Source organism: Lynx canadensis, chromosome A3 (genome assembly GCF_007474595.2).
Source record: "Lynx canadensis isolate LIC74 chromosome A3, mLynCan4.pri.v2, whole genome shotgun sequence".
Taxonomy (NCBI): Eukaryota; Metazoa; Chordata; class Mammalia; order Carnivora; family Felidae; genus Lynx; species Lynx canadensis.
In genome coordinates this window covers 47,558,389-47,574,775 of record NC_044305.1, presented here as the reverse complement: position 1 = coordinate 47,574,775, position 16,387 = coordinate 47,558,389, and the positions used below count along the sequence as shown (strand labels likewise).

Sequence of the window (16,387 nt, the reverse complement as noted above, 5' to 3'; positions counted from 1 at the left end):
AAAAGAAAAAAGACTTCCAAAGCCAAAAGGAACATGAGATAGGCAGAAGAAAAATCCAGTTTGCTTCTAAAAAAGGCTGAAAATTATAACCATCAGTGGCCTCATGTCTCAAGCCTGAGAATTTTTTTTTCTCTTCTGGCTGTTTGCAAACCAAAGTGGAATTTTATTATGGGTTACTAAGTGAGCTTTTTCAAGTTCTTAGTCCCCAAAAGTCTCCACTCACTCTGTAGCATGCCATTTAAGTTCCTCCTGCAGATGGGGAAGACAAGGGAGCCCAAATAAAACAGAAGGGTGTCTCCCAGCTGCAACGGTCTGCCCCCACGCCTCTGCATTTCCCCAGCGATTAGCCAGGGACCCAACACAGCCGCCTGACCTCTTTTACGAACAACAAAACCGTGATGAAGGCAACAGGAGTCAGAAAACTATTCACTGCAGGAAGCCCCAGTATCCGGTGAGAAATAAGAAGTACAACAGTACAGGATGCGCCTTGGGTCAGGGGGATGTGAAAAGCCCTCGGTCTTTGTGTTCTTCCCTGTGCCAGAACGTCTGCGTCGGAGCCCTCAGTTCTCCTCTCAGCTCAGCTGCTGTCACTGCACGGCTGCCAGCCTCCCGCTGAAGGGGACACGGAGCCATAATGGCCACCTCTGCCGGTCTGCTGCTGCCGCTGCTGCTCCTGGGCCAGCCCTGGGCGGGGGCTGGAGCTCCCGGGGAAGCTGTGGTGTGCGCGGGGAATGCCTGCTACACAGCCCACTGGGGCAAGCTGAGTGCGGCCGAGGCCCAGAGTCACTGCAGCAAGAATGGGGGCAACCTGGCCACCGTGAAGAGTGAAGAGGAGGCTTGGCACATCCAGCGAGCCCTGGCCCAGCTCTTGGAGTTGGAGGAGGCCCTAGAAGCTCGGATGGGCAAGTTCTGGATCGGGCTCCAGCGCGAAAAGGGAAAGTGCTTAGACTCCAGCTTGCCGCTGAAAGGCTTCAGCTGGGTGGGCGGCGGGGAAGACACACTTTACACCAACTGGAACAGGGAGGTCAGGAGCTCCTGCATCTCTAGGCGCTGTGTATCCCTGCTGCTCTATCTGTCTCTGCCGTCTCATGCCAGCCACCTCCCCAAATGGTCTGAGGGCCCCTGTGGGAGCCCAAACTCTCCTGGAAGCAACATCGAGGGCTTTGTGTGCAAGTTCAGTTTCAAAGGCATGTGCCAGCCTCTGGCTCTGGGGGGCCCAGGCCGGGTGGAATACAGGACCCCGTTCCAGGCCACCAGCTCCTCCCTGGACACTGTGCCCTTTGCCTCTGTGGCTAACGTGGCCTGTGGGGATGGGGACGAGGGTCGGGAGCATTACTTCCTGTGTAAGGAGAAGGCCTCAGATGTGTTCGACTGGGGCAGCTCAGGCCCCCTCTGTGTTAGCCCCAAGTACGGCTGCAGCTTCAACAACGGGGGCTGCCAGCAAGACTGTTTCGAGGGTGGTGATGGCTCCTTCCGCTGTGGCTGTCGGCCGGGATTCCGGCTGCTGGACGACCTGGTGACCTGTGCCTCCCGGAACCCTTGCAGCTCCAGTCCCTGCAAAGGGGCAGCCACCTGTGTCCTGGGACCTCACAGGAAGAACTACACGTGCCTCTGCCCCCAAGGCTACCAGCTGGACTCAAGTCAGCAGGACTGTGTGGATGTGGACGAGTGCCAAGACTCCCCCTGCCCACAACAGTGTGTCAACACACCTGGGGGCTTCCACTGTGAGTGCTGGGTGGGCTACGAGCCCCGTGGCCCTGGGGAGGAGGCCTGTCAGGATGTGGACGAGTGTGCCCCTGGCCACTCGCCCTGCGCCCAGCGCTGCACTAACACAGATGGCTCGTTCTACTGCTCCTGCAAGGAGGGCTATGTCCTGGCTAAGGAGGATGGCACCCAGTGCCTGGATGTGGACGAGTGTGAGGGCCCGGAGCATGGCCTTTGTGAGGGCTTGTGCCTCAATACACAGGGGTCCTTCCGCTGCAGCTGCCTGCCGGGCTGGGAGCTGGGCCCGGATGGGGTCTCGTGTACCACAGGGTCCACGTCTCTGGCACCACAGACTGGGCCTCCCCAGGGAGAGGATATGGGAGATAGAGAGGGGAATCTTGTGTATTCTTCCACAATATCCAGGCCCACCAGGGACTCCGAGGGCACCTCCAAGGAGGCATCCACCATGAAGAGTCCCTCCCTCCCATCTGAGGCCCCCACCACCCTGACTGTGCCTGACATGCTGGCTCACAGTGGGCCCCCTGGCGAATGGATGGAGCCCAGCACCCATCACCCCAAGGCTACCACAGATGGTGGGGAGAATATGGATGAGGATTCCATGTCCAAACAAAGTGACAACGGCACCGATGGGCAAAAGCTGCTTTTGTTCTATATCCTGGGCACAGTGGTAGCCATCTTACTCTTACTGGCTCTGGCTCTTGGACTTCTGGTCTATCGCAAGCGGAAAGCAAAGAGGGAGGAGGAGAAGGAGAAAAAGCCTCAGAACGCTGCTGACAGCTACTCCTGGGCTCCAGAGCGGGCTGAGAACAGGGCCTTGGAGAATCAGTACAGGTAAAGGAGGCCTCAGATCACCTACAGGGGGCAGGAGGGTGGGCAGGTGCAGGGAGGTGGGAGGGCAAGGACCACCATACAAAGCAGGCGGAGCACAAGGGGCAGGCGCTGTCTAAACCCTTTGGCCCAGAGGCACTCACTGAGGCTCTTTCCTTGCCTGGTGCGTGGACCACGCGGGTTTCTCCCAGGGTCTAGATGTGCAAGGCAGGTCAAAGCGGCTTCCAATACTGTCATCATTGTTTCTCATAGTCCAACGCCAGGGACGGACTGCTGAAAGGTGAGGCAGCCCCAGGGACACTGCCAGTTGGCCATCACCATCCTCAGAGCTTTCCACACCCCATCGGAAGGGGCGACCCACATCCTTCCCAAAGACTGGACTGGAATCTTAGCAAACAGTGGTAAACATTCTTAAAAGCCTAGCACCTTGGAATATACAGGTATTTTCTACTTGTGCGTGGTAATCCTGAAGTAGAAGCAATGGGTTGGGATGTGATTTCGGGAATTTTGTGGATGTTAACAATTCTTACTTTCCCTTTGCAAATTCAAATGTGACCAATTTCACATTTCCCACTGATTCTGGATGAGGGAGTTACAAATCAGGTGCTAATGGGGCTCCTTCTAAACTGCTTCCCTGCTCGCTTGAACATCTGAGGAGAAAAGGCTGTCTGCTAATGATAATTAGTGTTGAAATGATTTGTTCCTCTTGGTATAACAGAGACTAAATCATTGTTTAATGATGTAAAAAGTTTTTCTTTTCTTTTTTTGTCAAAAGGAACATATTGAGGACTGGAAACATTTCTTTACATTTGCATTCATGTATTTTCCCATCACAAGCCCTGATAAGCTTGACCTTGTTGAAATCCTCCAGAATGACCATAGTACCCTGGACTGCTCAAGTAGCAAGGATGCTGGAAGTTTACAAATTGCATTTCCTAGTTCTTAACATTGCTAATAGTTTTGGGTTTCTTTGCAAGTGAAGTCTGGAAAGTGTGGGAGAAGGATGAAGGGAGTTGAAAGTGTTTTTGAAAGCCAGTAATCCAAAGAGCTGGAGAGAGAGGCCTGGGGTTTGTTTCACAAATACTTGAATCAATCCATCTAAATGCACTTGTGTTAACACACACTATTGATGAGGTGAACACGCACAAGGAGAAAAGTCAGAGTCGTCTCTCCTATGCCACCTGCCTTCCCTGCATTGTGCTCTGGATTTAAATGCTCTGATTGTAGATGGATGAAGCCCCTAGAAGTCTCTCATTCTGACTGTTAACACTGTATGAGGGAGATGAGATGCTGAGCTTTGAAAGCTGGCATCATAAAGCATTTTAACACAGCTCACAGTTGGTATTGCTTCCTGAGGGCATGATTCCTGATTTGTGGCTATAGCTTGCAACCAGGTCAGGGACCAGACAGGAGGGACGCTGGCCCTGTGCTGCTTAAAGAACATTTGTCATATTTTTCTCTTGTTCTTAAAAAAGCGGGGGAGAAGAGAAGGGTAGAGAAAAAGAATAATTCAAATCTTTTGCAACCATAAAAACTGCTTGAAGCAATTTTAATTTATATCCTCCTTTTAAAATGCTTGCTTGTGAAGATTTCCCCTCCTGAGGTAGTGGTGGAGAGCACTACCTTCTCATGTGGTTCTGCCTGGGTCACTGGAAAGTAGCCGTGGGATTCACTGATGATCAGAGCTTTTTTTTTCTTTTTTTTTACTTTATATTAGAGGAGTTTTAATTTTTTTTAATATAATTTATTGTCAAATTGGTTTCCATACAACACCCAGCGCTCATCCCAACAAGCGCTCTCCTCTCTGCCCACAACCGCTTGAGTAGCACCAGGAGGACTCAGGTCACCTGCAGGCTTTTTGCTGTCACCACGCAGAACAGATTAGGAATGTGTTTCCTTCCGGGGATTCCCAAGTCTGCCTCTCAAAACCAGGGTGCCCTATTGTTTCTGGCTTTGCCTTAGAAACACATCTGTTCCAGAGGCGGACACCTGGGGCAGGAATAGCTGCCAGGTGAATGGCTGGCCCTCAGAGTTAAGTAAATATCCTTTTGCCAATATTGAAATGTAAATTCTATAGTTTAGATTTTTTTTTCTTTTTTTTTTTTTTGGAAAAAGAGTAACTGAAGGAGTGAGTATACAGAAAGATGAAGGTTTTGGAGGACTTAGCAAGGTGTTTGGAACTTTGCTTTTAAAAGACATCTAATATTATTTAGATTTCAGTTGAAATACTGGCGTGTAACACTCAGGAGACAAAGGCTTATATCCACTAGCCCCAGGATCCTTGGCTGTCTGTTGTGTGGGAACCAACCACACCGCTATTCAGAGCTGGCCAGAGGCATTGCTGACAATATGTGCACTTACTTGAACTAACTGCAAATTCAACAGCTTTGCCTCCAGGCTTTTACAGTTCTACCCTTATCACTAGGGGAAAGAAGACATTCCTATTTAGGCTTCCCCTAAGTCCCTCTGAGGGCCTGTGGGACCTTGTACTGGCTGAGGTCCCCAAACATGCTCTCTCATTTTTACGGAGTCTGACTTCTTCTACTGCCCAGCCCCATTTTTGACTTTTGTGTTCAAATCCCTCTGTGCGTGGGAATGTGAAGCCCTATCCCTGATGGCAGGCAGACCGCAGATACCCACTGTGAAACACACAAGGGGAGAAATGGACCAATAAATAATTCCCCAAATCCCCTCTAGCAGAATCAGTCCATTCGTGAGCAGATGAGCCCTACCTTCTCTCCCGGAAGCTCCAACCAGTGGCCAAGATCCCTGAATTGGATGACCTTATCTGATGAAAACCACTGGCCTCAAACAAATACTGTTCTCCCCTTTGATACTGCTGCCATTTTGTATGAGGGATGTGAACTACTGTTTGGGGAGATGGGGACCCAGCAGTGGATGAACCACTGGCCACGTGGCCATTGACAAACTAGTTGTCGGCAAACTGTCCATTTATATATACAGAAGCTCCCCGGGTGGCTCGGCCACGACACAGCCTGGGAAATGGAGGGGTTGAAGCATGGGAGAGGTAGACTCTGCTGTGCACAGACTCTTCCAACTGTGTGCCTGGGCTGGGCTGGGGCAGACTGAGGGCTGTTCTGTCCCTGACCTGCAGAGCAGCAGAACGGCCAGGGTGATGGGGAAAGGGTGACAGGTCCATTCGGCAACAGGCTTAAAGACAATGGATACTTTTGCCCAAATAGAATTTCCCATAGTTCAATAATTCTAGGATGCTCTTGGACAATTTATATTAGGAAGAAACTCACCCTCTCCCCTCTATCCATCTCCCAAGGAAGATAATTGAAAGGGAGAATGACTCCTAAAACATGCAGCCCACTATGTTCATTCCCGAACTTAGAGATAATCACTGCTCTTTTTTCTTGTTCATTTGAACATGTGATGCTGGACAAGCCTCGCTCCAGAATCTGAGGAGTGTAAAAGCAAAGGTGGGGCAATTATCTGAAAATGCCTTTGAAAGAGTTGGACCCAGTGAGGTCTTTTGTAGGATGCACCCACCCCTGCTCAACATCGTGACCTTGAGGCAAAAGATGGCCTTGCAGGTGTCCCTTTGGTTCACCCACATGCCTGATCATCATAATTGTGGCATCTGGCACCACACATCCACATCGTGTTTTCCCTTCAGCATCAAGTGGGTGACTTAAGTGGGTTCTGCCTTAAGAACGGGAGGGATGCAGGCTAACATCCTGTCCATGATTAGACAAAAAGGTGGAATAAAAAGTTAAACATGTATGTGAGCGTTGTATGTGCACAGTACAGGAAGAATTAGGTTGGAAATGAATCTCTGTCCCTGAAACACACACATGTGTGTTACTATTCTTATGTTTCAGTCAGGAGCCCCTGTTTGAACTCATTCTGGTGGCACCTGCACTTTTATCACTGAACGTTACCTTTGGAAAATATAGATGTGATCATTAGCTGATTTTATTCCAACCCTCTTTCCCATAAACGTTTCTGTGAAAACCGAGAACAGAGGAGTTTTGATTCCCAAAAATGTACTACATTCAAAGTAATGCATTTTTAAAAGCAAATATAGGACAGCCTTTTCCTATTATTTTTCTCCTTAGCTTCTCCATTGTCTAAATCAGGAAAACAGGAAAGCATGGCTTTCTAGCAGCTGCAAAATGGTGTAATGTCCCCTCCATGTTTCCATCACCTTAAACAATAGATTAGCATGGGAATCCGAGATATGATCCTTGAAAACATCTGTCCCTGTCTGGCTGCAAAACCTACTGCTTATAGCCATGTGGTTTGTGGCATTTGTCAACCAAAACAAACAAACAAAAAAGCCGATAATCAGAATTCTCCACATATTCTGTAATCAAATACCATATTCTGTTCCAGATTCCCAAAACTAATACACGCTGAAGTGCTTTCTTAAAAAGTGAATTGTGTTTTGACCTGTTCTTGGGGATCATGCGCATCTCCTCTAGGAAAAAACTCTAGAATATCTTTCTCACATTGTTCCTCTTTATCTGCAAGGGGGCAAGCATTTCCTTTCCACAAATCTTGCCCACCATTCTTCTGGACTGTGTTCTTGGTGCACATTTGACTGAAGCTTGAATTAGGTTGTTTGCAAGGCCTTGTTCTATGACACTCAATGGGACTGTAAATGTCAGTCATCCCTTCACAAATGCTAGATAAGAATTTAGTATTTTTAAATCTGTGTATTTGAAATTTGTTCCACTAATTCTGCCATCGTGGGATTTCTGTGCAGGGCGTCTTTCTGTCCTGGGCCCGACTGTTTCCCAGGCGGGGGGAGGGCAGGCTTGGCTGATGCACAGGGCCTCGGAACTCTGAGAAACCAAGGGCCATATCGAGTCCGCCTCGACAAGCAGCAAGCCTGCCGTCCTTTGTGTTTTATGTCACATGCCTAACCTAATAAACTCTGGACTGCAGTTGTTGTCACCTTGTTTCAATCTGTTTCATAACAACTTAAGATACACTGAAGGACTTACATTCATGGCCATTAAGCATATCCGTTTCCCTTCTCAAAGAGCTGCTAAAAAAATGTACTTTGGCTGTTCCACTTCTGCATCTCTACCTACTGGTTGTGATACTGACCCCAACGCAGCTAGGTTGGGGCAAGGCCCTATCCACAGGAACAGGGACATTCAGAGGGATGGGGCCACAGTGTGTCCTGGGTCCTAGCTGCTGAACCCAGCCAGGCCGGACTCCATGCTTCCAGATATTTTCTTCTGACCTGGAGTCTACTGCCCCATGCCTCTCTGCTTGTTTAATTCCCCACATCATTTTAACTGTACAGGGGACACCTGGTGCAGGATTAAACATGTACAACTGGTGTGATGTGAGCACACCATTCCCTAATTAGCATAGGAGCATTTGTCACCATTTTGTCAGCAAAGCCTTTTCAGTTTGTTTAACTCATTGGACAGGCAAACCTGATCCCCTCCAGCTTGGCTGCACGAATCTCACTGTGGCTGGATGCCAGGGCAGCAGGTGTTCAGATCTGAGTCTGCCTGCCTCTTGGATGGTACTGGGTAAGAACAGGGCTTGGATAGGATCCTGCTGTCCTGCAGATGGACAGGACACGTGTGATGACCATTCGTTTCTTAGAGTTAAAGAAAGCTGATCCTGTTAGCAGTCCAGTGAGTGACAAAATACATTTGGAAATTATATCTTAACATAAACAACCATCGCTGCTCCCCAACACACACACACACACACACACACACACACTCACACACACACACACACACACACACCACAATTTCCACATTCTTCTCTTTCATACAGAAAAACCCGAGGCCGGTGTTTCCTAATTTAGGAAAAGCCCATGAACAAAAATGCCAAATTTAACGTCTCTTGGTGACTTTTGCTATCTGCTAACTAAAATAACAAATATTAGATAAATATTTCAAATATGAATCATTTACAAGGAAATTCAATTTATACAGAGCTATATTTATTGCACAACAAAGTCCATTTGTAACAGATGACATGTAGATTAAAATACAAGACTCACATATGTATCATGCACATGCCAGGGAGTTTAACATGGATGGATGAACATATCAAGTTCTCAACCTACTTTTAAATTTATTCAGTAAGAGGGGACAGAGCACAGGAAATAAACCCACATACTCTAAGTCTCCATTAGCCCTTCACAGCTTCCTTATACCCCCAGGCCATCCTTTGTGGAGGAAATGATGGACAGGTAAGTGGTGAAAAGTGAGCAAAGGAGAGCAAAGAAATGAAAGAGCCAGGATAACCCATGAGGCCAGCAACCACTCCCAGGGAGCCTGAATTGACAGGATGCTCTTCACGGGGCTGCACATACATGTCCTCACCTGAGCCTCTGGGTCCCCACAACTGCAGCACCTTGAGCTGCTGCCCAACCCCAAATTCTAGTTTTGGGGTTTTTATTTGGAATCTGTCACCATTGACTTGGATGTTGATCTTCTCTTCTGGTTGAAACTGGTCCATAGGATTCAACTGCGTGGTTAGAAAGAAAGAAGGAAGGAAGGAAGGAAGGAAGGAAGGAAAGAGAGAGACAGAAGGAGAGGGAAGAAAGGAGGGAGAAATGGAGGGAAGGAATGAAGGAGAAAGAAAGGAAGGAATGCAAGAAGGGAAGGAAGGAATAGAAGAAACAGATTTAAAAAAAGGAGAGAGCAGAGAGATGGGAGGGCGAGAGAGAGAGGAAAAGAGAGAACAGCAAGGTAAAGGATGACTCAGCAAGGTCATTGGGTCACCATTCACACATCTCCACTTCAGTTTGAGATATTTGGGGGCCATTTGTCCTCACTGCCATCTGTAACTTCCTTGACCACACTCACAGAAGGCATAGCTCTGTTTCGCCGAGTTTGGCTGAAGACCAATGCCCTTTGTATCATGATCCTGCCAGCTCTTCCTGCAAAGCACTGCTTATCTCTCCCACTTCACGTTTTATGCCTGTCCACATAATTCATATCATAATGTTAAGCTGATTGATGACTTGTGTGCTGTAGAAATCCTTCTATGTTCAAATAACAAATGAAAATAATAAAATTTGTGAGGTAGAGCAAATAATTGTGCCTTTTACCCTGTTTCACCAGGGTCTTCCTTTCCCAAAAACATTATGTCACAAATCAAGTGTTTCACTTTCTTGTCAAAGCAATCATCTGCCCTCCCAAGCAGATGACCTGGGCATCCTAGTCTGCCTTCTCTGGTCACAGTGTGGGCACCCCAAGCTGATGACCCCTGGACGTACCAGCCTGCCTCCTCTGGTCACAGCATGGGCACCCCAAGCAGATGACCTCTGGGCATCCTGGCCTGCCTTCTCTGGTCACAGCGTGGGCACTGCATGCAGGTTCTGCATGTTGACCACATCAGGCTCTTCCATCGACTTTGTCCCTGTCATCTTCTCTCATGGTGGTGTGACTTTGCTGACCTTTCTACCGGTTTTGCTTTCTACTTAAAACTGTGTGGTTAAGTGATTGATATGTATTGCCAGATGCTTTACCAATATGAAGTATACCTTTCTTAACAAGTTCATATCAATTATATTTGTCTATCACAACTGATATACCTGATTAATTGGTTACATTTGTTGAATACTTTTTCATTTTAAAAAAAATTAAAAACAAATGTTCAGCTTCTTTGTGTCTCCTTTGTTTGTCTCTTATAAAAACAAAGCTGGATTTTCCCCTCATTTTATCCAATCAAAAATCTTTGTCTTTTAATGGGAGATTTAACCTATTCACAGTTACTGAGATTACTAGTAAATTTGCAGCAGCTTATTTTGTTTATTCTATTTTTAATGTGTTTTTGGTGCTTCTATTCTCTTTCTCTCTTTCTCTCTTTTTAATCAATTATTGGCTTGATTGACATTTCTTTGTCTATTTTCTACCTTAATAGTATGGAAATTTGTAAGGACTGATTGTATTCTTCAAATGACTCATCTTAATTTTTGCCTCGTATACTTAAACCTGTATTTCTCCATTGATATCTAATGTTAATTAATAGCTATATCCTTCTCCCTGAAAAAAGAAATGACAAGAATCGTAGCAATCTGTGATTTCTTCTCTCTTCTTCTCAAACTACACTAACCTCCAACACTATCACCCACCTTCACTGCATCTGAATTTTACTGTTTGATTTCTATACATTTTTATGATCAACACCTATTTAGATGCTACGAATTGTACATGACCTCCGTCTCCACTCCCCCTCCCCTAATTCCAAGTGCTCTTGAATTTCACAGGAGTGGAGCTAAATACCAAGTGTTCTGGTTGGTTGTTTTTTGTCTTTTACTGAGGGGGCCATTGAAGACTAGATTTGCTGCAACCTTGTGCTACTGGAAATACTTCTTTTCCCAACTGAATGATGGCTTACCTGGATAATGATTTCTGTAATATACAGATTTTCCTTGATTTACAATGGGGTTTCATGCCAGTAAAGCCATTGTAAGTTGAAAATATTGTAAGTCAAAAATGCATTTAATATGCCTGACCTCCTGCCGCCCCCCAACATCATGCCTTAGCCTAGCCTACCTTAAACATGTTTGGAATACTTACATTAGCCTACAGTTGAGCAAAATCAACTAACCCAAGGCTTATGTTATAATAAAGTATTGACTATCACATATAATTTATGGAATACTGCACTAAAAGTGAAAAGCAGAATGGTTGTCAGTGGACCATTTGTTGACCCTGGTGATGGTGTGGCTGAGTGGGAGCTACCCCTGCCCCTCATCATGAGAGGATTGTAACTCATATCACTAGCCTGGGAAAAGATCAAATGTAAAATTCAAAGTGTGGTTTCTACCGAATATGTATTGCTTTCACACTGTCATAAAGCCTAAAACCTAGGTGGAGTGATGGTAAGTTGGGGACTGCCTGTAAACTATCATCCTCAGGAACGCTGTAGATACGGAGCCCTTGCATTCTCACAGGCTGTTCCTGGTGTGAAGGCTGATGTCATATGATTATTTTCCTTCACAAGCAATTGTTTTCTTTTCTATTCTACTGCTGAATGCTTTTATTATTTTCTCACTTCCTTCTGTGTTCTGAGGTTTCACGTCAGGTGTACAGATGTGGTCCTTCTTCCCATCCTGCCTGTGCTAGAACATTCCCATCTCGGGAGGGTGCTTTATTCTGGCACTTTGTGAACTTGAACATGTGTGTGTTGGGGTGCTGACGGGGTGCTGAATCCCACAAGGGGTGCTGAAGCCCACAGAGCTGGCCTCAGCCCAGAGTTTCTGAGTCAGCACGTTGGGGATGAAGCCCGAGAATTTACATTTCTGACAGGTTTCCAGGTGAAGCTGCTGCTGTTTCCTGGAGAACCTCTGCTTTATTCAGTTTAGGGCAATTTCTTCTCTTACTGTTGTGAGCATGCCTCTTGTCTTTTCTCTTGACTCTCTTATTCTGGAAACAATTTGTAGGTGGTTCTCTTTTCTGTGTCTCCTGACTTTTCTTCCATACTTTCCACCTTTCTGTTCTGTCTCAGTGGGTTATGCTCCTTCTCTCCAGCCTCCCAGGGATGCTTGCTCGGCCCTGCTTTTTTTCAATGCACTGGATGCCTTCTAACATAGCTTATAATTTCCTTTCATAATTACGATGCATTATTTATCATCCATATTTATATATATGCAAGCTCCAGAAGGCCAGTGGTCTTTGATATATCCCAGGCATCTAGACCAGGGCCTTGCATACAGTGGTGCTCAATAAGTGTTGAATGGTGAGAAAGCAGGGCATTGGAGCAGTATAACAGGCAGGGTGAGCCAATGCCACCCCTGGGTGGTCCTGTTTGCACCCTTGACATCTGTGACCTCTCTCTCCCCTACCAGCAGCCAGAGACCATCAACTGCCCCTTCACAGTCTGCTTAGCCTGACCCTGTCTGTCTCAGGATGCTGCCCATACTCAAGCCTTCACTACAGTTCCCCTGGACTGTCACCTTAATGTCCATCTGGCCTCCAGGCTCCTTTCACTCCAACTCCCAAAAGCAGAGCTGGATACAAGGATTCCAAAGCAAGTACTTTCCTTAGAAGTATGAGAACATTGGTAGAGTCATGTAACCATGGAAGTTCTAGGAAATGTATTAAACCCAGAGGGGTCATTCCACCTGCAGGACAAGGGAACCAGGGTATTCATACACCGATTCCTGTCTGTAATGGGGAGGGGGCTGCCCTCAGGGGTGGTGGTGAGTAATTGCTGGCACTTCCAGACTACCAAACATATGGGCAGAAGGGCTGAGGAAGCCATCAGGTACAGGGATGGGGCACAGGCAGATGGGACTTGACCCGCACACAGTGAAAAGCCTAAGGGCTACAGGTTAAGCACTGGCAGCATCCTCACCTGTCTCTTACATCCAGCTGAGACACCCCTTCCTTCTTCCACAAGCCATAGACTGATTTTCTCAGGAGGAATCAGGACTCTAAGAAAGGGGTTCTCTTTCTGGATTGTTCTATCTAATGTCCTCAATCACTTAATTCTCAAGTGCTGGCTCAGTGGCTATGGCCTCCTAAGAGATTATAAGGTGCTAGAGGGAAGGGACTGCAACCTTATTGTGCCTCACACAGTTCTTCACACATAGTTGAGTCATAAATATTCTTTAAATTAAAGACCAACTGGATATATTATTTCATATGACATGTTATTAAAACCACATAGGGGAAACCATTCATTTAACTTTTACTACTTACTGGATGTGAAAATAGTATTTATTGATTGAGAAACAGGCCCTATTACTATTCTCACTTTAGATAGGGAAGTGAGAAACCTGCCCATGGTCACACAGATGCCAGCTGATGAAGTAGGGATGGAAGCTGGTGGTGTCAGTCTTGATCACTAGGTTTCACTGCCTTCAATTAACATGAATGGGAGCTATAATTGAAAAAGTGTCAACCAGCAACAAGCTAGACTGGTTGTCTTCTCAACCTATTCAAGATAAGAAAGGTGGAGCATGAAGCAATTGTGGGTAGTTTTAATAATATTTTATGTCCAAATGAACATACTTAAGCTTGTGCATTCCCCTGACACACACATACAGAGACACACACAGACACACACTGACACACACACAAGTACTGGGACTGGAATCTCTACAAGCTGCCTGTCATCCCCAGAGAGATCGTGCCACCTGCAAGTCACCATGATCTGAGGGGCAGATCCCATGACCACACCTTCACTGATCCCCAGAGTGGTCATCCATCTTCTATCTGGATCAAAAATGATGTGTTTGTGTATGGCAGAGGAGGAGAGGGAACAAAGCATGTGCGAATCACCCTGTAGTTGTGCCTTGCCCTCAAAGGCTACTTCTCCACTGAGGCTGTCATGTAAGCCCATGGGAATGCAGCAATCTTTTCAAAACTATAGACTAGTTTCTTAAAAACCTGAATATACATGTATGATGTAGCAGTCTCCTCTTAGATTTTACTCAAGGGAAATGGACCCATCATCTATACAAACTCTTGGCCACAGATACTCACAGGAGGTTTATTTATGGAGGCTCAACCTGCAAACTACCTAAAAATTCATCAGCAGAGTGAATGGATAAAGATTGATCTTTTTACCATACAGGGAAATATTCTGAAGAAGACGAAAAGGAAGAGGAAGAAGGAGGAGGAGAAGGGGAGGAAGGAAGGAAGGAGGAAGAGGTGGAGGAGAAGGAGAAGAGGAGGAAGACTTTTTGTTATACACAACAATGACATGGGGTAAATTTCAAAAGTAAGTATGTTTTGCAGAGTAAACCAGACACATGAGACTATAACTCACATGATTCCATGTCTATGAAATTCTAGACTGGGTAACACTATTCTATCATGCTAGAAAGTAGATCAGTGGTTATATGAGAGTGGAATGAGAACTGATCACAAAGGACCTTGAGGGAACTTCACGGGAAAAAAAATTCTGTTTGATTGGGTGGTGGTTACATGAGTGTTTGTATTTATCAAAACTCATCAAACCATACCTATAAAATGGTTACATTTTATTGTATGTAAATTACACCTCATTAAGTTTATTTTATTTTTATATTTCTTAAGTTTTTTATTTAACTCCAATATAGTTAGCATACAGCGTTATATTAGTTTCAGGTGCACAATATAATGATCCAGCAATTCGAGACATTAGTCAGAGCTCATCATGAAAAGTGTACTCTTAATCGCCTTCGCCTATTTCATCCATCTCCCCAGCTCCTCCCCTCTGGAAACCATCATTAAGTTGACTTTAAACTCTTGGTTAGTGATATTATAGATAAAAATACAAGTTTATAAGTTGTGATCTGTATTTTTTATGGAACAGGGAACCATGATTGAGTTGGGCTTCATTATTGCAGAGGTAATAAAAAATGAATGACTCTGAAGTTAGCCTTGAACTGTATGAATTGTCTCCAATGCTGGTTACTTGTCTATATCTTGCACTCAGCTTTAATGATTGGGGAGGTACCTCTTCTGTGACCAATCTTCTCTCTACACTCTCTCCAGGTAGCACAAGAAATATTAATCCCCTTCATTTTGCTGACCTCCATCAAAACATTCAATAATACCATGAAGAAAATATCTTGTCTGCTCCACACCCACTTCCTCTCCCATATAAGGAATAGTGGAGTTTTAAAATTCACATTATTGGGTTATTTCTTTTATCACCACCCCATTCTGCACTTCTGTAAATCATCTAACTACACATTTCCTTCTTTGAGATGGCCAGTCAAACCCTACCCTTTGGCTTTAAGCCGAGTACTTTAGGGAAGCAGCTTTTACTACGGAAACAACTTTTATGTTATTAAAATTCATAAGTAAAAACAACTTTAGAAAAGCTCTTGGTTACTGCAGATGCCAAGTTGGAAGTGAACCAGTGTCAGCCGGAAAGTCTGGCCTTTCATTAAGATACTTTTTTGCATTGCACAGAGGAGACCAGATGCCCAGAATGACTTCTTTAATGCTCACAGAGACTGGATTTGATGCTTAATGGTCTGTGGCTGAAATTAAGTGTTGTTTGTTAACTTTAGATACATGATGAATGGTCTTTCACCATGAGGCATTTATCCTTTTTGAGCACAGAAAAAAAATAGTTCATTTGGGCCTTGTTATTTCAAAATTTGGAGTCAGAAGGTCTAGAATCAACTCATGAGTTAGTTGAACAAACAAGAAAACAAACCATAAATAAATAAATAAATAAATAAATAAATGTTCATTGGGGAAATGAGTTTGATGAGAGATTTTCAGCTAAGCTCTTAGCCTAACTAAAAATTCACCTTTTAAGACACTTATCTCAATGCTTATATGCTATTTTGTAAAACAGATATGAATTACAATAATTCTTACATGAATGGAAATGAATCAATATCTGTTCTGGGTATTATTTTGTTCTGTTCTGGGTTTTATTCTGGTTCCACTTGTATGTGAAGCAAAACTCACAATATTAGCGGGAATTTGACTGCACGTAATAAGCCGGGCTGACATGCTTATTTCTCTCACTTGATAAAGAGTTCAGAGATGGGGACTCTAGGGCCCCTGCTCTCAGGGGTCTTCCAATATTTTGGTCCTTCATCACCAACCTGTGGCTTTCATATTCATGTTTATGGCATGGCCCACCAAGGCAGTCCCTTTTTCTTTCTTGTTTTAAATTTTGAAGTAAGATCGACCTGCAGAGAAAGGTACCAATCCAGACTATACAATCTGATGAGTTTTGATGAAGCATACACCCTATCACCATCTCTCCAATCAAGACCAGAACATGCCATTACCTGGCACACATCCCCAAGCTCCCTCCAGTCGTTTCTTACCCCAGAGACAAAACACCCTCCTTTCTATCACAATGCATTACTTTTGCTTCAGAAAATCATATTGATCGAATCAGTTTACTAGGTTTAGGC

At 45.1% G+C, this 16,387-nt stretch overlaps 1 protein-coding gene across 2 annotated transcripts; it reads left to right on the top strand.

The window, feature by feature from the left end:
• Positions 1 to 286: 286 nt before the first annotated feature.
• Positions 287 to 14,138, top strand: CD93 (CD93 molecule). Of its 2 annotated transcripts, none has more exons than XM_030310214.1 (2): positions 287 to 2,556; positions 14,092 to 14,138. In XM_030310214.1, the coding sequence occupies exons 1-2, from the start codon at positions 635 to 637 to the stop codon at positions 14,102 to 14,104; spliced, it is 1,935 nt and encodes a 644-aa protein (XP_030166074.1). In that variant the 5' UTR covers positions 287 to 634; the 3' UTR covers positions 14,105 to 14,138. The 2 variants fall into 2 exon arrangements, with proteins under 2 accessions (XP_030166074.1, XP_030166073.1); XM_030310213.1 differs by lacking the exon at positions 14,092 to 14,138 and adding an exon at positions 2,806 to 7,469 and having other exon boundaries at positions 288 to 2,556.
• The last annotated feature ends 2,249 nt before the right edge of the window (positions 14,139 to 16,387 follow it).

What these genes read in the sequence shown, in the direction of transcription:
- CD93 (XM_030310213.1), top strand. Translation starts at nt 635, where the DNA reads ATGGCCACCTCTGCCGGTCTGCTGCTGCCGCTGCTGCTCCTGGGCCAG. An exon ending in GCCTTGGAGAATCAGTACAG is followed by an intron (nt 2,557 to 2,805) that starts GTAAAGGAGGCC and finishes TGTTTCTCATAG; the next exon opens with TCCAACGCCAGGGACGGACT.